General features: G+C 47.8%; 1 protein-coding gene across 2 annotated transcripts in view; it reads right to left on the reverse strand.

Moving 5' to 3' along the window:
• Positions 1-25,413, reverse strand: part of NSMCE2 (NSE2 (MMS21) homolog, SMC5-SMC6 complex SUMO ligase) — a 274,166-nt gene that overhangs the window by 167,788 nt on the left and 80,965 nt on the right. For both annotated transcript variants that reach the window (XM_040431682.1, XM_040431683.1), the window contains one exon: positions 19,978-20,084. In XM_040431682.1, coding sequence (XP_040287616.1) covers positions 19,978-20,084 — 107 coding nt within the window. The remainder of the gene's footprint in view (positions 1-19,977; positions 20,085-25,413) is intronic.

Below are 25,413 nucleotides of genomic sequence, written 5' to 3' on the forward strand. Positions count from 1 at the left end.
ATTGCCTGATTGGAGTCGGGAAGGAATTTTTTTCCCCTTATCCCTTCAACCCCGGGCCTGTTTTCACCTTCCTGCCCAGGCCATTTTTTGCAAATCTGACATATTGTCACTTACCCAGGCCATTCTGAGATTGTTTTCTCGTCACATATTGTACTTCATGACAGTGGTAAAAATAAGTTTAAAAAAAAAACACATTTTTATTTATAAAAAAATACCAAATTTACCAAAAATTTTAAAAAAAATTCAAATTTGCAAATTTAAATTTCTCAACTTTTATAAAAGATAGTACGATAATACCTTCAAAAATAGTTATTACTTTACATTCCCCATATGTCTACTTCATGTTTGGATCATTTTGAAAATGACATTTTATTTTTTGGAGACGTTAGAAGGATTAGAAGTATGGAAGCAAATCTTGAAATTTTTCGGAAAATTTCCAAAACCCGCTTTTTAAGGACCAGTTCAGGTATGAAGTCACTTTGTGGGGCTTACATAATAGAAACCACCCAAAATTGACCCCATTTTAGAAACTAGACCCTCAAGGTATACAAAACTGATTTTACAAACTTTGTTAACCCTTTAGGTGTTCCACAAGAATTGGTGGAAAATGGAAATGAAATTTCAGAATTTCACTTTTTTGGCAGATTTTACATTTTAATCCATTTTTCCGGTAACAAAGCAAGGGTTAACAGCCAAACAAAACTCAATATTTATTACCCTGATTCTGCGGTTTAAAGAAACACTCCACATGTGATCGTAAACTGCTGTACAGGCACACGGCAGGGCGCAGAAGGAAAGAAACGCCATATGGTTTCTGGAAGGCAAATTTAGCTGAACTGGTTTTTAGATGCCATGTCCCATTTGAAGCCCCCCTGATGTACCTCTACAGTAGAAACTCAAAAAAGTGACCACATTTTGGAAACTACGGGATAAGGTGCCAGTTTTATTGGTAATATTTTGGGGTACATATGATTTCTTATTGCTCTATACGTTTTTTGTGAGGCAAGGTAACAAAAAAATGGATGTTTTGGCACCGTTTTTATTTTTACAGCGTTTACCTGAGGGATTAGGTTATGTGACTTTTTTTATAGAGCAGATCGTTACGCACGTGGCAATACCTAATATGTCTACTTTTTCTTATTTATTTAAGTTTTACACAATAATAGCATTTTTGAAACCGAAATAATGATATTTTAGTTTCTCATAGTCTGAGAGCCATAGTTTTTTTATTTTTTGACAGATTCTCTCAGGTAGGGTCAAATTTTTTGCGGGATGAGGTGATGGTCTGATTGGTACTATTTTGGGGGGCATACGCCTTTTTGATCGCTTGCTGTTGCAATTTTTGTGATGTAATGTGACAAAAATAGCTTTTTTTTTACACGGTGTTCATCTGAGTGGTTAGGTCATGTGATATTTTTATAGAGCTTTTTTTTACGGACGTGGCGATAACTAATATGTATACTTTTTTATTTTTTTCACTTTAGCAGAATAATAGCAGTTTTGAAGCAAAAAATAATCATATTTTAGTGTCTCCATAGTCTGAGAGCCATAGCTTTTTTATTTTTTGATCGATTCTCTTAGGTAGGGTCTCATTTTTTGCGGGATGAGGTGACTGTCTGATTGGTACTATTTTGGGGGGGCATACGCCTTTTTTATCACTTACTGTTGCAATTTTTGTGATGTAATGTGACATAAATTGCGCTTTTTTTTCCGGTGTGAGTGGTTAGGTCATGTAATATTTTTATAGAGCTGGTTGTTACGGACGTGGCGATACCTAATATGTGTATTTTTTTTATGTATTTCACTTTAGCACAATAATAGCAGTTTTGAAACAAAAAAAATTATGTTTTAGTGTCTCCATGTTCTGAGAGCTATACTTTTTTTTATTTTTTGGGCGATTGTCTTAGGTAGGGGCAAATTTTTTGCGGGATGAGGTGACGGTTTTATTCATACCATTTTGGGGGGCATACGCCTTTTTGATCGCTTGGTGTTGCACTTTTTGTGATGTAAGGTGATAAAAATGCCATTTTTTTTTTTTTACACTGTTTTTATTCTTTATTTTTTCTGGTGTTATTCAGAAAGGGTGGATCATGTGATATATTTATAGAGCCGGTCATTACGGACGCGGCGATACCTAATATGTGTGGGTTTTGTTTGTTTTTTCAGTTTTTTATTATAAAATAAGGGGAAAGGGACTTTTTTTTTCTTTTTTACTTTATTAATTTTATTACTTTATTAATTTTATTAAAAACACTATTTTTTTTTACTTTACTTTATTTATGACATCCACTTTTGGGGGTCTGTTCCCCTCTGCAATGCACTACAATACATCTGTATTGTAATGCATTGCCTGTCAGTGTATGACACTGAGTCATACACTAACAGGTTGCCTAGGCTGGATCTCCTTGGCTCCCGTAGAAGGCAGTTCCCGATGCCGTGCAAGGCATCGGGCTGCCTTGTGTCGCATCGGGTCCCTGCCACAGCAGCGCGGGGACTCGATGCGATCGTTCACCTGACACAAACCTCTTCTATGTCGCGGTCAGCGCGGACCGTGGCATAGAAGGGGTTAAACCGCCGGCATCTGCTTTTACAGCGATGCCGGCAGATACAGCAGGGGCTCGGCTACCATGCACTGCCGGGCCCCTGCAGTGATCGCGCGCGCACCGCTCCGGTGCCCGCGCGATCACTATGACATACTATTACGTCAAATTGCGGGAACTCAGTGGTTCCCATGACGTAACAGTACGTCAAAGGTCGGGAAGGGGTTAAGTGGGGAAAATTGGCTTCTACCTCGCAGGTTTTTTTTTTTTGCCTTCCTCTGGATCAACTTGCAGGATAACAGGCCGAACTGGATGGACAAATGTCTTTTTTCAGCCTTATATACTATGTTACTCTCCAACAAGTCCACAAAGCTCTCGGCAGTGCGGCACCGCCAGGTATCCCAGCTCCACCGTACTCTCCATCTTCCAACCCTCTTGCAGGCAATGACTGTCATGCTCCCTTATTACATCATTCCACTCCCATGCTGTGAAACTTACTGCCGCCTCGACGCTGTTCGCCCGTTTATGTCTGCAACAGAAGTCTGAGGGGACAGCCTTAGGCTAGGGCTATACTGCGACTTTTTGTAGTGCAACTGATTGATTTTAACTATTGAATGACAGCTGCAGTCCACAAGATTACCGTACCGTATACCGTAACATTCCTGATTAAAAAAGGATCGTAGAAAATGTAAAACGCTGCTGCATTTGTGGAAGATTTCCATTAAAGGGAATTGTTACTTATGCAATTCCATCAAGGCTGGATTGACGCCTTATTTTTCAACAACAGATAACAACTTATTAAAAACTTTAAAAAATCCACACATCCCCCCACCCCATAGACACGCGCACACAGACTGCAGATAACAGCTCCTCCAGATTGACTCCAGTGGCTTAGTGCTCCTAGAAGATAACAACATGTGAAATCTGAAAGCGGGGTCAAGTGCTGCCTACATTTATCAGCATGCCAAAGTGGTTATCACTCATCACCATCGCTATATGGGACGTATGCCGCCAGATACTGTGACAGTTATGTAACCCCATTGCTGATAATGCTGTCTGAATGACAGGCTTAAAGAGAAGTTCGCTATCCTCTAGAGAAACCTGACATGACCGCTGTCAAAGGCTGCTTGAGAACCAGACTGAAGTGAGCAGACCGAGCATCCTCATACTACATAGTAACATAGTACATAAGGCTGAAAAAAGACATTTGTCCATCCAGTTCGGCCTGTTATCCTGCAAGTTGATCCAGAGGAAGGCAAAAAAAAAATTGTGTAGAAACCAATTTTCCCCACTTTAGGGGAATAAAATTCCTTCCCGACTCCAATCAGGCAATCAGAATAACTCCCTGGATCAACGACCCCTCTCTAGTAGCTATAGCCTGTAATATTATTACACTCCAGAAATACATCCAGGCCCCTCTTGAATTCCTTTATTGTACTCACCATCACCACCTCCTCAGGCAGAGAGCTCCATAGTCTCACTGCTCTTACTGTAAAGAATCCTCTTCTATGTTTGTGTACAAACCTTCTTTCCTCCAGACGCAGAGGATGTCCCCTCGTCACAGTCACAGTCCTGGGGATAAATAGATGATGGGATAGATCTCTGTACTGACCCCTGATATATTTATACATAGGAATTAGATCTCCCCTCAGTCGTCTTTTTTCTAAAGTGAATAACCCTAATTTTGATAATCTTTCAGGGTACTGTAGTTGCCCCATTCCAGTTACTTTAGTTGCCCTCCTCTGGACCCTCTCCAGCTCTGCTATGTCTGCCTTGTTCACAGGAGCCCAGAACTGTACACAGTCCTCCATGTGTGGTCTGACTAGTGATTTGTAAAGTGGTAGGAATATGTTCTCATCACGGGCATCTATGCCCCTTTTGATGCAACCAATTATCTTATTGGCCTTGGCAGCAGCGGCCTATGGGTAATTTGCATTATTCTTTCCCAGGTGCATAACCTTACAAATACTTATATTTGTATTGCAGTGTCAGGTGGGCGCTGTGTATGGCAGCGTCAGATGGGCGCTGTGTATGGCAGCGTCAGGTGGGCGCTGTGTATGGCAGTGTCAGGTGGGCGCTGTGTATGGCAGTGTCAGGTGGGCGCTATGTATGGCAGTGTCAGGTGGGTGCTGTGTATGGCAGTGTCAGGTGGGCGCTGTGTATGGCAGTGTCGGGTGGGCACTGTGTAAGGCAGTGTCGGCTGGGCGCTGTGTAAGGCAGCGTCAGGTGGGCGCTGTGTATGGCAGCGTCAGGTGGGCGCTGTGTATGGCAGTGTCAGGTGGGCGCTGTGAATAGCAGCGTCAGGTGGGCGCTGTGTATGGCAGTGTCAGGTGGGCGCTGTGAATAGCAGCGTCAGGTGGGCGCTGTGTATGGCAGTGTCAGGTGGGCGCTGTGTATGGCAGCAGTGGTTTTATGTTTAGTGTATGATCTTTGATAAATGTAAAATTGTCTACATTTATTTCTGCAGGGAGACTAGCAATGGTTTCCCTGCAGAAATATCAGCCTCATAACGTTATGTGGGCCTATTCATTATATATGAATTACTGCAAAATTCGTACTCCTCCTCGACTTAAAATACTCCTCAAAATTGTTAAGAGGAGTATTTTTACCCTTCTAAAAAAAATGTAGTGAGACCTCTGGAGCCAGACACAGCAACCCTGTAATAGAGCCAAGCACAGCAACCCTGTAATAGAGCCAGACACAGCAACCCTGTAATAGAGCCAGGCACAACTACCCTGTAATAGAGCCGGACACAGCGACCCTGTAATAGAGCCAGGCACAACTACCCTGTAATAGAGCCGGACACAGCGACCCTGTAATAGAGCCAACCACAGCAACCCTGTAATAGAGCCAGACACAGCAACCCTGTAATAGAGCCAGACACAGCAACCCTGTAATAGAGCCAGACACAGCAACCCTGTAATAGAGCCAGACACAGCAACCCTGTAATAGAGCCAGACACAGCAACCCTGTAATAGAGCCAGACACAGCAACCCTGTAATAGAGCCAGACACAGCAACCCTGTAATAGAGCCAGACACAGCAACCCTGTAATAGAGCCAACCACAGCAACCCTGTAATAGAGCCAGACACAGAAACCCTGTAATAGAGCCAACCACAGCAACCCTGTAATAGAGCCAGACACAGCAACCCTGTAATAGAGCCAGACACAGAAACCCTGTAATAGAGCCAGACACAGCAACCCTGTAATAGAGCCAGGCACAACTACCCTGTAATAGAGCCGGACACAGCGACCCTGTAATAGAGCCAGGCACAACTACCCTGTAATAGAGCCGGACACAGCGACCCTGTAATAGAGCCAACCACAGCAACCCTGTAATAGAGCCAGACACAGCAACCCTGTAATAGAGCCAGACACAGCAACCCTGTAATAGAGCCAGACACAGCAACCCTGTAATAGAGCCAGACACAGCAACCCTGTAATAGAGCCAGACACAGCAACCCTGTAATAGAGCCAGACACAGCAACCCTGTAATAGAGCCAGACACAGCAACCCTATAATAGAGCCAGACACAGCAACCCTGTAATAGAGCCAACCACAGCAACCCTGTAATAGAGCCAGACACAGAAACCCTGTAATAGAGCCAACCACAGCAACCCTGTAATAGAGCCAGACACAGCAACCCTGTAATAGAGCCAGACACAGAAACCCTGTAATAGAGCCAGACACAGCTACCCTGTAATAGAGCCAGACACAGCTACCCTGTAATAGAGCCAGACACAGCTACCCTGAAATAGAGCCAGACACAGCTACCCTGTAATAGAGCCAGACACAGCTACCCTGTAATAGAGCCAGACACAGCTACCCTGTCATAGAGCCAGACACAGCAAACCTGTAATAGAGCCAACCACAGCAACCCTGTAATAGAGCCAGACACAGCTACCCTGTAATAGAGCCAGACACAGCTACCCTGTAATAGAGCCAGACACAGCTACCCTGTAATAGAGCCAGACACAGCTACCCTGTAATAGAGACAGACACAGCTACACTGTAATGGAGCCAACCACAGCAACACTGTAATGGAGCCAACCACAGCAACCCTGTAATAGAGCCAAGCACAGCAACCCTGTAATAGAGCCAAGCACAGCAACCCTGTAATAGAGCCAGACACAGCTACCCTGTAATAGAGCCAGACACAGCTACCCTGTAATAGAGCCAGACACAGCTACACTGTAATAGAGCCAGACACAGCTACACTGTAATGGAGCCAACCACAGCAACACTGTAATGGAGCCAACCACAGCAACCCTGTAATGGAGCCAACCACAGCAACCCTGTAATGGAGCCAGACACAGCGACCCTGTAATAGAGCCAGACACAGCTACCCTGTAATAGAGCCAGACACAGCAACCCTGTAATAGAGCCAGACACAGCGACCCTGTAATAGAGCCAGACACAGCGACCCTGTAATAGAGCCAGACACAGCGACCCTGTAATAGAGCCAGACACAGCGACCCTGTAATAGAGCCAGACACAGCGACCCTGTAATAGAGCCAGACACAGCGACCCTGTAATAGAGCCAGACACAGCGACCCTGTAATAGAGCCAGACACAGCGACCCTGTAATAGAGCCAACCACAGCGACCCTGTAATAGAGCCAGACACAGAGACCCTGTAATAGAGCCAGACACAGAAACCCTGTAATAGAGCCAGACACAGCAACCCTGTAATAGAGCCAGACACAGCTATCCTGTAATAGAGCCAGACACAGCGACCCTGTAATAGAGCCAGACACAGCGACCAAGTAATAGAGCCAACCACAGCGACCCTGTAATAGAGCCAACCACAGCGACCCTGTAATAGAGCCAACCACAGCGACCCTGTAATAGAGCCAGACACAGCTACCCTGTAATAGAGCCAGACACAGCTACCCTGTAATAGAGCCAGACACAGCTACCCTGTAATAGAGCCAGACACAGCTACCCTGTAATAGAGCCAGACACAGCTACCCTGTAATAGAGCCAGACACAGCTACCCTGTAATAGAGCCAACCACAGCAACACTGTAATGGAGCCAACCACAGCAACCCTGTAATAGAGCCAACCACAGCAACCCTGTAATAGAGCCAAGCACAGCTACCCTGTAATAGAGCCAGACACAGCTACCCTGTAATAGAGCCAGACACAGCAACCCTGTAATAGAGCCAGACACAGGAACCCTGTAATAGAGCCAGACACAGCAACCCAGTAATAGAGCCAGACACAGCAACCCGGTAATAAAGCCGGACACAGCAACCCTGTAATAGAGCCAGACACAGCAACCCTGTAATAGAGCCAACCACAGCAACCCTGTAATAAAGCCAGACACAGCAACCCTGTAATAGAGCCAGACACAGAAACCCTGTAATAGAGCCAACCACAGCAACCCTGTAATAGAGCCAGACACAGCAACCCTGTAATAGAGCCAGACACAGCAACCCTGTAATAGACCCAGACACAGAAACCCTGTAATAGACCCAGACACAGCAACCCTGTAATAGACCCAGACACAGGAACCCTGTAATAGAGCCAGGCACAGCAACCCTGTAATAGAGCCAACCACAGCGACCCTGTAATAGAGCCAACCACAGCGACCCTGTAATAGAGCCAACCACAGCGACCCTGTAATAGAGCCAACCACAGCGACCCTGTAATAGAGCCAACCACAGCGACCCTGTAATAGAGCCGGACACAGCGACCCTGTAATAGAGCCGGACACAGCGACCCTGTAATAGAGCCGGACACAGCGACCATGTAATAGAGCCAGACACAGCGACCCTATAATAGAGCCAGACACAGCGACCCTGTAATAGAGCCAGACACAGCTACCCTGTAATAGAGCCAGACACAGCGACCCTGTAATAGAGCCAGACACAGCTACCCTGTAATAGAGCCAGACACAGCGACCCTGTAATAGAGCCAGACACAGCGACCCTGTAATAGAGCCAGACACAGCGACCCTGTAATAGAGCCAACCACAGCGACCCTGTAATAGAGCCAGACACAGAGACCCTGTAATAGAGCCAGACACAGAAACCCTGTAATAGAGCCAGACACAGCAACCCTGTAATAGAGCCAGACACAGCTATCCTGTAATAGAGCCAGACACAGCGACCCTGTAATAGAGCCAGACACAGCGACCAAGTAATAGAGCCAACCACAGCGACCCTGTAATAGAGCCAACCACAGCGACCCTGTAATAGAGCCAACCACAGCGACCCTGTAATAGAGCCAGACACAGCTACCCTGTAATAGAGCCAGACACAGCTACCCTGTAATAGAGCCAGACACAGCTACCCTGTAATAGAGCCAGACACAGCTACCCTGTAATAGAGCCAGACACAGCTACCCTGTAATAGAGCCAGACACAGCTACCCTGTAATAGAGCCAGACACAGCTAACTTGAAATAGAGCCAACCACAGCAACCCTGTAATAGAGCCAGACACAGCAACCCTGTAATAGAGCCAGACACAGCGACCCTGTAATAGAGCCAGACACAGCGACCCTGTAATAGAGCCAGACACAGCTACCCTGTAATAGAGCCAACCACAGCAACACTGTAATGGAGCCAACCACAGCAACCCTGTAATAGAGCCAACCACAGCAACCCTGTAATAGAGCCAAGCACAGCTACCCTGTAATAGAGCCAGACACAGCTACCCTGTAATAGAGCCAGACACAGCAACCCTGTAATAGAGCCAGACACAGGAACCCTGTAATAGAGCCAGACACAGCAACCCTGTAATAGAGCCAGACACAGCAACCCTGTAATAGAGCCAGACACAGCAACCCTGTAATAGAGCCAGACACAGCTACCCTGTAATAGAGCCAGACACAGCTACCCTGTAATAGAGCCAGACACAGCGACCCTGTAATAGAGCCAGACACAGCTACCCTGTAATAGAGCCAGACACAGCTACCCTGTAATAGAGCGAGACACAGCTACCCTGTAATAGAGCCAGACACAGCTACCCTGTAATAGAGCCAGACACAGCTACCTTGAAATAGAGCCAACCACAGCAACCCTGTAATAGAGCCAGACACAGCAACCCTGTAATAGAGCCAGACACAGCAACCCTGTAATAGAGCCAGACACAGCAACCCTGTAATAGAGCCAGACACAGCAACCCTGTAATAGAGCCAGACACAGCAACCCTGTAATAGAGCCAGACACAGCTACCCTGTAATAGAGCCAGACACAGCAACCCTGTAATAGAGCCAGACACAGCAACCCTGTAATAGAGCCAGACACAGCAACCCTGTAATAGAGCCAGACACAGCAACCCTGTAATAGAGCCAGACACAGCAACCCTGTAATAGAGCCAGACACAGCGACCCTGTAATAGAGCCAGACACAGCGACCCTGTAATAGAGCCAGACACAGCGACCCTGTAATAGAGCCAGACACAGCGACCCTGTAATAGAGCCAGACACAGCGACCCTGTAATAGAGCCAGACACAGCGACCCTGTAATAGAGCCAGACACAGCGACCCTGTAATAGAGCCAGACACAGCGACCCTGTAATAGAGCTAGACACAGCGACCCTGTAATAGAGCCAGACACAGCGACCCTGTAATAGAGCCAGACACAGCGACCCTGTAATAGAGCCAGACACAGCGACCCTGTAATAGAGCCAGACACAGCTACCCTGTAATAGAGCCGGACACAGCGACCCTGTAATAGAGCCGGACACAGCGACCCTGTAATAGAGCCAGACACAGCAACCCTGTAATAGAGCCAGACACAGCAACCCTGTAATAGAGCCAACCACAGCAACCCTGTAATAGAGCCAGACACAGCTACGCTGTAATAGAGCCAGACACAGCTACCCTGTAATAGAGCCAGACACAGCTACCCTGTAATAGAGCCAGACACAGCTACCCTGTAATAGAGCCAGACACAGCTACCTTGAAATAGAGCCAACCACAGCAACCCTGTAATAGAGCCAGACACAGCAACCCTGTAATAGAGCCAGACACAGCGACCCTGTAATAGAGCCAGACACAGCGACCCTGTAATAGAGCCAGACACAGCAACCCTGTAATAGAGCCAGACACAGCAACCCTGTAATAGAGCCAGACACAGCAACCCTGTAATAGAGCCAACCACAGCAACCCTGTAATAGAGCCAGACACAGCTACGCTGTAATAGAGCCAGACACAGCTACCCTGTAATAGAGCCAGACACAGCTACCCTGTAATAGAGCCAGACACAGCTACCCTGTAATAGAGCCAGACACAGCTACCCTGTAATAGAGCCAGACACAGCTACCTTGAAATAGAGCCAACCACAGCAACCCTGTAATAGAGCCAGACACAGCAACCCTGTAATAGAGCCAGACACAGCGACCCTGTAATAGAGCCAGACACAGAGACCCTGTAATAGAGCCAGACACAGCGACCCTGTAATAGAGCCAGACACAGCGACCCTGTAATAGAGCCAACCACAGCGACCCTGTAATAGAGCCAACCACAGCGACCCTGTAATAGAGCCAACCACAGCGACCCTGTAATAGAGCCAACCACAGCGACCCTGTAATAGAGCCAGACACAGCAACCCTGTAATAGAGCCAGACACAGCAACCCTGTAATAGAGCCAGACACAGCGACCCTGTAATAGAGCCAGACACAGCGACCCTGTAATAGAGCCAGACACAGCGACCCTGTAATAGAGCCAGACACAGCGACCCTGTAATAGAGCCAGACACAGCAACCCTGTAATAGAGCCAGACACAGCAACCCTGTAATAGAGCCAGACACAGAAACCCTGTAATAGAGCCAGACACAGCTACCCTGTAATAGAGCCAGACACAGCGACCCTGTAATAGAGCCAGACACAGAGACCCTGTAATAGAGCCAGACACAGAAACCCTGTAATAGAGCCAGACACAGCAACCCTGTAATAGAGCCAGACACAGCTATCCTGTAATAGAGCCAGACACAGCGACCCTGTAATAGAGCCAGACACAGCGACCAAGTAATAGAGCCAACCACAGCGACCCTGTAATAGAGCCAACCACAGCGACCCTGTAATAGAGCCAACCACAGCGACCCTGTAATAGAGCCAGACACAGCTACCCTGTAATAGAGCCAGACACAGCTACCCTGTAATAGAGCCAGACACAGCTACCCTGTAATAGAGCCAGACACAGCTACCCTGTAATAGAGCCAGACACAGCTACCCTGTAATAGAGCCAGGCACAGCTACCCTGTAATAGAGCCAGACACAGCTAACTTGAAATAGAGCCAACCACAGCAACCCTGTAATAGAGCCAGACACAGCAACCCTGTAATAGAGCCAGACACAGCGACCCTGTAATAGAGCCAGACACAGCGACCCTGTAATAGAGCCAGACACAGCTACCCTGTAATAGAGCCAACCACAGCAACACTGTAATGGAGCCAACCACAGCAACCCTGTAATAGAGCCAACCACAGCAACCCTGTAATAGAGCCAAGCACAGCTACCCTGTAATAGAGCCAGACACAGCTACCCTGTAATAGAGCCAGACACAGCAACCCTGTAATAGAGCCAGACACAGGAACCCTGTAATAGAGCCAGACACAGCAACCCTGTAATAGAGCCAGACACAGCAACCCTGTAATAGAGCCAGACACAGCAACCCTGTAATAGAGCCAGACACAGCTACCCTGTAATAGAGCCAGACACAGCTACCCTGTAATAGAGCCAGACACAGCGACCCTGTAATAGAGCCAACCACAGCAACACTGTAATAGAGCCAGACACAGCTACCCTGTAATAGAGCCAGACACAGCTACCCTGTAATAGAGCCAGACACAGCTACCCTGTAATAGAGCCAGACACAGCTACCCTGTAATAGAGCCAGACACAGCTACCTTGAAATAGAGCCAACCACAGCAACCCTGTAATAGAGCCAGACACAGCAACCCTGTAATAGAGCCAGACACAGCAACCCTGTAATAGAGCCAGACACAGCAACCCTGTAATAGAGCCAGACACAGCAACCCTGTAATAGAGCCAGACACAGCAACCCTGTAATAGAGCCAGACACAGCAACCCTGTAATAGAGCCAGACACAGCGACCCTGTAATAGAGCCAGACACAGCGACCCTGTAATAGAGCCAGACACAGCGACCCTGTAATAGAGCCAGACACAGCGACCCTGTAATAGAGCCAGACACAGCGACCCTGTAATAGAGCCAGACACAGCGACCCTGTAATAGAGCCAGACACAGCGACCCTGTAATAGAGCCAGACACAGCGACCCTGTAATAGAGCCAGACACAGCGACCCTGTAATAGAGCCAGACACAGCGACCCTGTAATAGAGCCAGACACAGCGACCCTGTAATAGAGCCAGACACAGCGACCCTGTAATAGAGCCAGACACAGCGACCCTGTAATAGAGCCAGACACAGCGACCCTGTAATAGAGCCAGACACAGCGACCCTGTAATAGAGCCAGACACAGCGACCCTGTAATAGAGCCAACCACAGCGACCCTGTAATAGAGCCAGACACAGAAACCCTGTAATAGAGCCAGACACAGAAACCCTGTAATAGAGCCAACCACAGCAACCCTGTAATAGAGCCAGACACAGCTACGCTGTAATAGAGCCAGACACAGCTATCCTGTAATAGAGCCAGACACAGCGACCCTGTAATAGAGCCAGACACAGCGACCCTGTAATAGAGCCAACCACAGCGACCCTGTAATAGAGCCAACCACAGCGACCCTGTAATAGAGCCAACCACAGCGACCCTGTAATAGAGCCAACCACAGCGACCCTGTAATAGAGCCAGACACAGCTACCCTGTAATAGAGCCAGACACAGCTACGCTGTAATAGAGCCAGACACAGCTACCCTGTAATAGAGCCGGACACAGCGACCCTGTAATAGAGCCAGACACAGCAACCCTGTAATAGAGCCAGACACAGCAACCCTGTAATAGAGCCAACCACAGCAACCCTGTAATAGAGCCAGACACAGCTACGCTGTAATAGAGCCAGACACAGCTACCCTGTAATAGAGCCAGACACAGCTACCCTGTAATAGAGCCAGACACAGCTACCCTGTAATAGAGCCAGACACAGCTACCTTGAAATAGAGCCAACCACAGCAAGCCTGTAATAGAGCCAGACACAGCGACCCTGTAATAGAGCCAGACACAGCTACCCTGTAATAGAGCCAGACACAGCTACCCTGTAATAGAGCCAGACACAGCTACCTTGAAATAGAGCCAACCACAGCAACCCTGTAATAGAGCCAGACACAGCAACCCTGTAATAGAGCCAGACACAGCAACCCTGTAATAGAGCCAGACACAGCAACCCTGTAATAGAGCCAACCACAGCAACCCTGTAATAGAGCCAGACACAGCTACGCTGTAATAGAGCCAGACACAGCTACCCTGTAATAGAGCCAGACACAGCTACCCTGTAATAGAGCCAGACACAGCTACCCTGTAATAGAGCCAGACACAGCTACCTTGAAATAGAGCCAACCACAGCAACCCTGTAATAGAGCCAGACACAGCAACCCTGTAATAGAGCCAGACACAGCGACCCTGTAATAGAGCCAGACACAGCGACCCTGTAATAGAGCCAGACACAGCAACCCTGTAATAGAGCCAGACACAGCAACCCTGTAATAGAGCCAGACACAGCAACCCTGTAATAGAGCCAACCACAGCAACCCTGTAATAGAGCCAGACACAGCAACCCTGTAATAGAGCCAGACACAGCTACCCTGTAATAGAGCCAGACACAGCTACCCTGTAATAGAGCCAGACACAGCGACCCTGTAATAGAGCCAGACACAGCTACCCTGTAATAGAGCCAGACACAGCTACCCTGTAATAGAGCCAGACACAGCTACCCTGTAATAGAGCCAGACACAGCTACCCTGTAATAGAGCCAGACACAGCTACCCTGTAATAGAGCCAGACACAGCTACCCTGTGATAGAGCCAGACACAGCTACCCTGTAATAGAGCCGGACACAGCGACCCTGTAATAGAGCCAGACACAGCTACCCTGTAATAGAGCCAGACACAGCAACCCTGTAATAGAGCTAGACACAGCAACCCTGTAATAGAGCCAGACACAGCTACCCTGTAATAGAGCCAGACAGAGCTACCCTGTAATAGAGCCAGACACAGAAACCCTGTAATAGAGTCAACCACAGCGACCCTGTAATAGAGCCAGACACAGCAACCCTGTAATAGAGCCAGACACAGCTACCCTGTAATAGAGCCAGACACAGCTACCCTGTAATAGAGCCAGACACAGCTACCCTGTAATAGAGCCAGACACAGCTACCCTGTAATAGAGCCAGACACAGCTACCCTGTAATAGAGCCAGACACAGCGACCCTGTAATAGAGCCGGACACAGCTACCCTGTAATAGAGCCAGACACAGCGACCCTGTAATAGAGCCGGACACAGCTACCCTGTAATAGAGCCAGACACAGCGACCCTGTAATAGAGCCGGACACAGCTACCCTGTAATAGAGCCAGACACAGCGACCCTGTAATAGAGCCAGACACAGCAACCCTGTAATAGAGCCAGACACAGCAACCCTGTAATAGAGCCAGACACAGCAACCCTGTAATAGAGCCAGACACAGCAACCCTGTAATAGAGCCAGACACAGCAACCCTGTAATAGAGCCAGACACAGCAACCCTGTAATAGAGCCAGACACAGCAACCCTGTAATAGAGCCAGACACAGCAACCCTGTAATAGAGCCAGACACAGCAACCCTGTAATAGAGCCAGACACAGCAACCCTGTAATAGAGCCAGACACAGCAACCCTGTAATAGAGCTAGACACAGCAACCCTGTAATAGAGCCAGACACAGCTACCCTGTAATAGAGCCAGACACAGCGACCCTGTAATAGAGCCAGACACAGCGACCCTGTAATAGAGCCAGGCACAGCTACCCTGTAATAGAGCCAGACACAGAAACCCTGTAATAGAGCCAGACACAGAAACCCTGTAATAGAGCCAGACACAGAAACCCTGTAATAGAGCCAGACACAGCAACCCTGTAATAGAGCCAGGCACAGCAACCCTGTAACAGAGCCAGACACAGCAACCCTGTAATAGAGCTAGACACAGCAACCCTGTAATAGAGCCAGACACAGCTACCCTGTAATAGAGCCAGACACAGCTACCCTGTAATAGAGCCAGACACAGCTACCCTGTAATAGAGCCAGACACAGCAACCCTGTAATAGAGCCAGACACAGCTACCCTGTAATAGAGCCAGACACAGCTACCCTGTAATAGAGCCAGACACAGCTACCCTGTAATAGAGCTAGACACAGCAACCCTGTAATAGAGCCAGACACAGCTACCCTGTAATAGAGCCAGACACAGCTACCCTGTAATAGAGCCAGACACAGAAACCCTGTAATAGAGCCAACCACAGCGACCCTGTAATAGAGCCAGACACAGCAACCCTGTAATAGAGCCAGACACAGCTACCCTGTAATAGAGCCAGACACAGCTACCCTGTAATAGAGCCAGACACAGCTACCCTGTAATAGAGCCAGACACAGCAACCATGTAATAGAGCCAGACACAGCTACCCTGTAATAGAGCCAGACACAGCTACCCTGTAATAGAGCCACTTTTCTAAAAAGGCTTGAAAGGTGGTGGGACATGGCCCACTGGATTAACCTGGTAGAGATCCTGTCTTAGCTGGCGGAGGTTGAGGTTCTGGTGCACGGAGGGCCAAAGGCATCTGCCTCTTAGTAAATTAGGTCTCTCTCCAGCGCACGGGAGACCAAGACTGAAGTAGGAAGCACTAGTCTTGATAAATCTCAATGCATTTTCATCAGGTCATCATCACTTTGAAGAAGGTCTTTATCTCCATATAGCTGAGCCCTCAGACTACACCAGGGCACCGCTGGAGACACGTGAGAAGTGACACAGATATCACTGGCCGCTGACAGTGATTACTACTTACATGTGATAAGTCACACATAGGAATTCAGGACATGACAGCAGGGAGAGAGCTGATCCGTCATCATACACTCCCTGCCCCTGCACTTTTATTCTCCTCGTCTCACCTTCCAAACTAACCGGACAGGGGACACATTATCTGTCCTTAATCCAGCACAGCTTTCATGTCCCTAATGAATACTCTCATCATTGTCTGCACTGCTTACTATTAAAAGGGGTTGTAGTTCAATATTAACCTATTCCCTCTTTGCAGGATAGGGGATAAGAATCTAATTGGTGGGGTCCAACCGTGCTGGGACCCCCACCAATCACAAGAACGGGGGTCCCGTGTGCCAGAAAAAAGCAGCAGCCGGTCACACATCTACACCGCCGCTCCAGTCATTCCTTATGCTGACATAGCCCTGTGGCTTGTTCGTGCCCTCCTTAGCACCGATGTCCCTTGGCAGCTGAAACCCCAGATGGGTCACATTCTGCCCGCCCTCCAAATCTATAAGGTCATATGGAAAGGGGTTGCCCTAATGGGAAAAGTGAGCACAAGAGAAATTATAATTTTTCGGGGGAGATTCCCTTTACCATCATGAATACCCTCTGCTATTTTAAAGGGCATCTGTCAGCAGTTTTGTACCTATGACACTGGCTGACCTGTTACATGTGCACTTGGCAGCTGAAGGCATCTGTGTTGGTCCCATGTTCATATGTGTCCGCATTGCTGAGAAAAATGATGCTTTGATATATGCAAATGAGCCTCTAGGAGCAACGGGGGCGTTACCATTACACCTAGAGGCTCTGCTCTCTCTCTGCAACTGTCATGCCCTCTGCACATTGACTGACAGGCAGTATAAACACTATCATGCCTGGCCCTGTCAATCAAAGCGCAGAGGGGAAGCCATTTGTGGAGAGAGCAGAGGCTTCAGGTGTAACGGCAACGCCCCCGTTGCTCCTAGAGCAGGGATCAGCAACCTTCTGCACTCCAGGTGTGGTGAAACTACGACTCCCAGCATGCAGACTTGCTGTTCTCCGAACTCTCATAGAAGTGAATGGAGCATGCTGGGAGTTGTAGTTTCACCACAGCTGGAGTGTCGGAGGTTGCTGACCCCTGTCCTAGAGGCTCATTTGCATATAATAAAATAACATTTTTCTCAGTAATGCGGGCACATATGAACATGGGACCAACACAGATGCCTTCAGCTGCCAAGCGCACATGGAACAGGTCAGCCAGTGTCATAGGTACAAAACTGCTGACAGATGCCCTTTAACCCTATTTATGTACAAGTGTATTAACTATAGCAAAAAGAGAAAAAAAATGTGTCTAATGAGACATTCTGCCCTGACACCCAACCGGTCCTTCTCTAGTACAGTCCATCAGTTGTCGGTTCACACACGGAGAAAGTGTCTACGAAAAAAGCGGGTGAAGTCATTTCCCGACTGCTATTGTGATCTGTATTCGTGAACGCACGCAGCGACATTAACCACGAGAGGCATCAGGACGGACCAGATTCTTTCAATTACCGCAGAAATTGGCAACATACATCTGGATGTTTGCTGACGGCTCTGGTTCTCATCATTACCTGCGTATGCACAGGACATTTCTTAGAAGCCAACAGCTGAAGGTGGAGCGTGCTATTATCCAGTGTGTATACTGTGCTGAGATATTACGCAACGCCGAACAATGAGGTATTGTAAGCCACGCATCTCCGATATAATGAGGCGCAGATGGAATGCAATCTGAAACAGAAGAGCTGACAATCTAAAGTAGGAGAAATGAAAGGTGTCTTCTGGGAATTCGCTTTGAAAACCAAAAACGCCCTATAAGCCTGGCTGCACTTGGAGGCCCATTTAGTGTGCTGTACTTAAGGATAGGCTGTCACGGCTGTACAGGTAATGAGGGACCTTTAATTGTGCCGATTGGTGGGGATCCCAGTGGTCGGATCCCTGCTGATCAATGACAGGGGACAGACACAGCAGAACGAAAGTGTAAAGGCGAAACTGAAATGGGTTGGCCCATCTCATACATTGGTGGCATACCGCTAGGATATGCCACCAATCTCTGTCACCACTGAGACCCTCCCCTATATCAAGAACGGAGTTCGCAAAGTGAAGGAGAGAGGACCGCACATCTGTGGCCGCCCTCCATTCATTTCTAAGTTGCTTCGTTCATAACTTCGGATTAATATTGTACGGAGATCAGTCTCCGTACAGTATTAGAATGTATGAGCTCCAATGAGCCGAAGTAAGTTATTCACGAAGTCGCGCGTGACTTCGTTGATTAACTTCGGTAATTCATTTTTAAAGTGGAAAACCACTTTAAAACTTTAACCAAACTTGGCTTTGGATCTGACTGGTACCTCTAAACCGAACCTGAGTTTGGTTTCAAGTTTTAAAGTGGTTTTCCACTTTAAAAATCAATTACCAAAGTTATTCAACGAAGTCACGCGCGACTTCGTGAATAACTTACTTCGGCTCATCGGAGTCCTGAGTTAGTCTGTCAATAATTGTCAAAAGATCTGTAATTACATTATAATAACATCCTTCATTAATGTCCTCTGTCCCTTTCAAGACCGTTGCTAGAGCTTGTCTGTCTTCCTTTTAGTATAAACAGAAGACAGAGGGGCGGTCCTTCACACTGCATACCTGCATTAGGCTTCAGAGTGAGGAGGCGTGTCTCTCAGAAATCCAATCTGATTGGCTGACAGGAAGCTGCTGGCTACAGCAAGTGTGTATGTGACCTGAGGGAAGGCAGTTTTGGCCTCAGAGAACTGGCAGAGGACCCATCTTGAGAAGATCCTCATAATGTAGGATTCAAAACAGCCGTAACTAAGGGGAAAACTCAAGGAAAACAGTGGTATGTGAAGAAACTAAAGATTGCTTTATGCATAGTGCTGCTGCAGCAGTAACATATGCTAAAAAAAAATTTTTTATGCAAATATGACAGTTATCCTTTAATAACTAGACAACGGAAATCATATTTACCCAGAATTTATTTTTATTTCAGAAGTAAATTTTCCATATTCGGCTTCTCGGTGGTCGCCCTACTGTCTGCCTTGTGCTGTACTTGCCAGTTAAATATTCACATGACAAGTAGTGACATGCTATACCAGGTATTCACACATCCGTGCTTCACGTCTGTTTCCTGTCAGTGTTATCCACGGACAGCACACGGATCCACTGAATTCTACATGTGTATTAAGACACATTTTCAAGAAAAGCACGAGAGCATGCACTGCTTTGCAGACGGAACGCGCCCCTTCTATTCAGGGGGTCTGTGAAAACCAGACAGCACATGGAGGTCACTGATCCATTGCAAAGAAAACCGCTAAAAATCTGCAAAAAAAATAATGGAACAACTGTGGTGAAAATACACCGGGACACATCCTGAACTTGGACTTCTGCAGATGCAAAACGGACATGGACAAGTGAATAAGGCCTAACTATGCAGAAACCAAGAAAGGTGACGGACACAAGCTGCACCTTGTCCTTTTCATTACCTTACGCACGGTTTCCTCCACGGCACTGATATAGTGGTTCAGATCTCTGTTCAGCACGGCGTATTCCAGCATGACGGACTCCATGCTGTCCACATCTGCGGCGTCACCTGTAAAGATGCACAAGGATGGTCAGAGTTACTCGTATAAAGGCTCCAGATTTACCGGTGGAGAGATTCCTCAATACAAACTAGCAAAAATGGTGCAGACTTTAGCAGGCTTTAGAAATGTAGCATGCGGCCCAATATATTACACAGTGAAACCACTTAAAGAAGACACCTCAAAATTGAAAATTGTCTTCCAAGGGAAGGTGGTCTTCTGAAAGATGAATGTTTTGTTCTCATATGGAGAAGTGGTATCCGCTTGTCCAGAAGAGTAGGTCATGAGCTACATGCACAGGCAGTGCCAGCGCAGCACAGCAGAAAGACTGGTGCAGCAGAGCTGTAAATCTAATGCAGCATAGCAGGAATTCCAATGTTGCAGAGCTAAATAGCTGGTGTAGCAGAGTTGATGTAGGAAAGATGATTGAAGACCGGTGAAGCAGTTATCTTGGAGACCAGTGTGATGGAGTTTTGGTTGCTTACTGGAGACGGACATAGCAGAGTAATGTAGCAGGGTTGTAGCAGCAGACTGGAGACTAGTGTAGAGGAATGATGTAGCAGAAGACCGGAGGTTAGTGTAGCAAAGTTGATGCAGAGAAACAGAAAGTTAGGCCTCATGCACATGAATGTGTGCCGCCCATGCCCTTGCGGCGGACCGCAATATGCAGTCCGCAATGTATGGGCACCGTCCGCGTTCCTGCCGTCTGCGGACGCGGACCCATTCATTTGAATGAGGTCTGCGATCTACATCTGATGGTCCGCACCGCAAAAAAGTAGTGAATGCACTACTTTTTTGCGGTGTGGAGACTGGGCAGAAAACCCTTGGAAGCACTCCGTAGTGCTTCTGATCCGTGCCTTCGTACGTGCCGTGGCTGGCACATGGTCGTGTGCAGGAGGCCTTAAAGAGGGGATGAGCACTTACATGAGTGACTAAACCTGATTAGATAAAATAACGTGGCGGAGTAAGTCACAGACACCTGCCAGGTTAGACTGAACGCCGCTGCATCCGGAACAGGTGAGTGACAATGGCCAGTATGCATATTGTATGGTGGAAGGAAATATCTATCCCCAAAAATCTGGTGTGGATAAAGGGGTGCTCTTCTCAAAGAGGTTTCACTGTACATAGTTATCCTCTGTTGCCCACCTCCTGAATGTCATATTTTGCAAAAATAAATGCCTGTTTTTCACTATTTAGATTTCTCATAAACATACAATAGTGTCCTGGTGTGTTCTTCATAGTAGCTTTGTGCAAACTGGTATAAAAGACACCGACACAGTAGGAGCATAAGCAAAATGGAAACCGTAAAGCGGTGCAAACCAGTCACACGACAAACACTTGTAGCGCCTGGCCGACTCCACTGCTTTATACTGAGGGCCGTCCGGTTTTGTTAGGATGGGGGAAAACTGTGCTGCGTGCTATGCTAATTTTCTGGTGAAAAACTATTAACTCTGCCATGAATGCTCCAGAGAAATGTGAACATAGCCTAAGCCTATGGCAAAAAAAATAAAATAAAAATGTATCCATTTAAGGGTTTGTGTAACGAAGATCATGTAACATTTTTTTAAACCAGCCCCTGGATCTGAATACTTTTGTAATTGCATGTAATTTAAAATTTAGTATAGCCACCGAGTTATCCAAAAAACGTATCTGTATGGTGCCACCTGCTGTTTGTACTTTAATTTATTTCTCTTTCCACCCTAGTAACAATGCTGAGGTGGTCACACATGCTCAGTTCCATCCTTCATCTGCTTTCACCCCTATCTACTGTTAGAAGCTATGACAGTTACTGGGACAGAGCTGCCGCAGAAAGGACAAACTCCCGATCTGTGACAGGGAGAGAGCTGCAACAGAAAGGACAGGCCCCCGGAGCTGTGATAGGGAGAGAGCTGCAACAGAAAGGACAGGCCCCCGGAGCTGTGATAGGGAGAGAGCTGCAACAGAAAGGACAGGCCCCCGGAGCTGTGATAGGGAGAGAGCTGCAACAGAAAGGACAGGCCCCCGGAGCTGTGATAGGGAGAGAGCTGCAACAGAAAGCACAGGTCCCCAGAGCTGTGATAGGGAGAGAGCTGCAACAGAAAGGACATGCCCCCGGAGCTGTGATAGGGAGAGAGCTGCAACTGAAAGGACATGCCCCCGGAGCTGTGATAGGGAGAGAGCTGCAACTGAAAGGACATGCCCCCGGAGCTGTGATAGGGAGAGAGCTGCAGTGGAAAGGACAGGCCCCCGGAGCTGTGATAGGGAGAGAGCTGCAGTGGAAAGGACAGGCCCCCGGAGCTGTGATAGGGAGAGAGCTGCAGTGGAAAGGACAGGCCCCCGGAGCTGTGATAGCGAGAGAGCTGCAACAGAAAGGACATGCCCCCGGAGCTGTGATAGGGACAGAGCTGCAACAGAAAGGACAGGTCCCCGGAGCTGTGATAGGGAGAGAGCTGCAACAGAAAGGACATGCCCCCGGAGCTGTGATAGGGAGAGAGCTGCAACAGAAAGGACAGGTCCCCGGAGCTGTGATAGGGAGAGAGCTGCAACAGAAAGGACATGCCCCCAGAGCTGTGATAGGGAGAGAGCTGCAACAGAAAGGACATGCCCCCAGAGCTGTGATAGGGAGAGAGCTGCAACCGAAAGCACAGGTCCCCAGCGCTGTGATAGGGAGAGAGCTGCAACAGAAAGGACAGGTCCCCAGAGCTGTGATAGGGAGAGAGCTGCAACAGAAAGGACATGCCCCCGGAGCTGTGATAGGGAGAAAGCTAAAACTGAAAGGACATGCCCCCGGAGCTGTGATAGGGAGAGAGCTGCAACAGAAAGCACAGGTCCCCAGAGCTGTGATAGGGAGAGAGCTGCAACAGAAAGGACATGCCCCCGGAGCTGTGATAGGGAGAGAGCTAAAACTGAAAGGACAGGCCCCCGGAGCTGTGATAGCGAGAGAGCTGCAACAGAAAGGACATGTCCCCAGAGCTATCATAGGGAGAGAGCTGCAGAAAGTAGATTCCCCCAAGACACGGCACTGAGCTGCCAGCCTGACAAAAATCTAGAAGAGCAATTGGAGCAATGAATGAGGAGATCTCTGGATCCATGTGAGGTACAGGGCTGGTTCTAGTTTTGTTGGAGATGGTCATGTACAATATGATCTCTGATTTTCATTTTTCACATTAATTAGGGGATAACCCCTTTAAGCTGATTCATGACAAATCGGTCATCGCTCCTGTAAAAATGGAAATCATGACACTTGTGTGAACGGAGCCTAAATGGGCTTGTTTTGTAGCGTCGACCATTTAATGTGTATGGGGGTCTCCCAATAAGAATCGGGTGCTGGATTTCAATCTGACCTGTTTCTTCTCTGGGAGATAAGCCACCACCAGAAGTGTCTAGAAACAGCTTCCCCCCATTCAGAAGACATGCATGCTCGGCCAGGCTAACAGGTATCTCATGGTCAGTGTCAGTGGTCTGTCAGAGGATAAGTGGGGCTTGCACACAATAAAGGTCTGGCACTGGCGCTGACTGCCCCACAATATGCAGGTTACCTACGCATTCCTCTAAGGTCACACTTGAAGAATTGAACCTCGCCTGCAGTTCAGTGTTTCTAGGTATTTCAGGCTTTTGCGTCTCACCTGTACATCCCATCTCAGCATCTATAGCCCCCTCTACCTGTAAGAGATGGAACTACAGCTGCAGTCAGGAAGTTTCATCTGCGTGCGCTTCTCCTGACACGGACCATATTCTCTGCGATGCTCAGATTCATATTTCCAGTAAACGGATTTCAGCTTTTGTGAATGAAATCGGATCTCTCGTTCCCAGAGTCTAAAATGTAGGTGTTTTCCAAGTTCCCTAAAAAGATGCAAGTTTTGCAATGCTCGGCCTTTTTTTATTTCTTGTGTAATATTGACGCTCTCGCTCGGACACTTCCTTCATTTATTTTTATTTACTTTTTCGTTTCAGTGGCCGACAACTAACAATGAGGCGAGAGTCGTTACGACACCGCCGCCGATAATAACTCTTTACATTTTATTTGCCCATCAGAGAGCAAATGATACAATGAGTCATCGGGGACGTCCAGGGGGGTGGGCTGAGGACACGGGACATTTTAGGACGCCGCAACTGTTGGGTCAGGAACAGTCACAGACCCGAAGAGAAACATGGCAGCAAAGGGTAAAGTGGTGGAACGGCCATGGACAGTCTACAGTTAAAGGGGATTTCAAAGATTTTTTTTTCTGATGACCTATCCTCTGGATAGATCATCAGTATCTGATCGGTGAGGGTCCGACACCCGGGACCCCTGCCGATCAGCCGTTTGAGAAGGCACCGGCGCTCGCAGTAGTGCCACATACTTCTCTCACCTTACCGTAGGCCGGTGATGTCACGTTCATCGGTCACATGGCCCGCGTCAACATCTGGTCAATGCCATGCCACCGGGCCACATGACACATGGGTGACACATCGTCCCTTTTGCCAGTCATTGGCTGCAGCAGTCACGTGACCTAGAGTCAAATCTACACCGCCTGCAGGGCAGCAAAGGAGTCGGAAACCAACGCTGGGGCGCTTCAGCCTCCGCTAGGTGAAAGTGGTCTTAAAGGGGATGTCACAAACATGCCCATTTAATGAAGAAGAGCACCTGTAAAATGCCCACGAGATGAATGGTGACAATATTTTGGGGTGTATGGTAATTACAACAGCTCCCGGACTGAATGACTCTGTTCGCGGCTGCAACTTCTTTCACGACTAGATAGAAGCATGCTACCATGAGCTTCTTATGGATGCACTTTGCAAAATAATGGCAGATGATTTGTCTGCCTTTTTTTTTTTTTCTCATAAAGGTGTCCTGAGGACAGGCTGATCACAGGAACCTCCAGCAATCAGCTGTCGTCTGTGGGAGAATTCTACTGCAGCTCCTCCGCAGGGGAAATCGGGTATTACATGGTGGCCACATAAATTGACGGGCTCTCCAAGTAATATATGGACATGCAGAGTTCTCCAAGAGATGGAAAGACTCTACTTACAAACGTCAGCTTTCCGGGCCCCTGTGACTTGAGGTAGTGGGTATTAGGGTCAGTGGGGTCCACATAGCTAGGACAATAAACTAGTATCAAAGGAGTTCTAGGGGAACTAAGAAAATGTAAATATATTCACAAATACCTTTCATTAGTTATAATGGCTCGTTTTGTCTGGGGAGCAATCATCAGGAGAAACAAAATGGCCGCCGTCCCATTAGTTCACACAAAACCTGTCCTAATCACACAGCAGGACAACACTGAGGTAAAGAGCTGCCTCATCCTCCTCTCTGCTCTGCTTGTCAGGGGTTAAATTCCCCAGAGATTCAGGACGCTAATCCTCTTTCCTTCTACCTGA

Source organism: Bufo bufo, chromosome 5 (assembly GCF_905171765.1).
Source record: "Bufo bufo chromosome 5, aBufBuf1.1, whole genome shotgun sequence".
NCBI classification, from domain to species: Eukaryota; Metazoa; Chordata; class Amphibia; order Anura; family Bufonidae; genus Bufo; species Bufo bufo.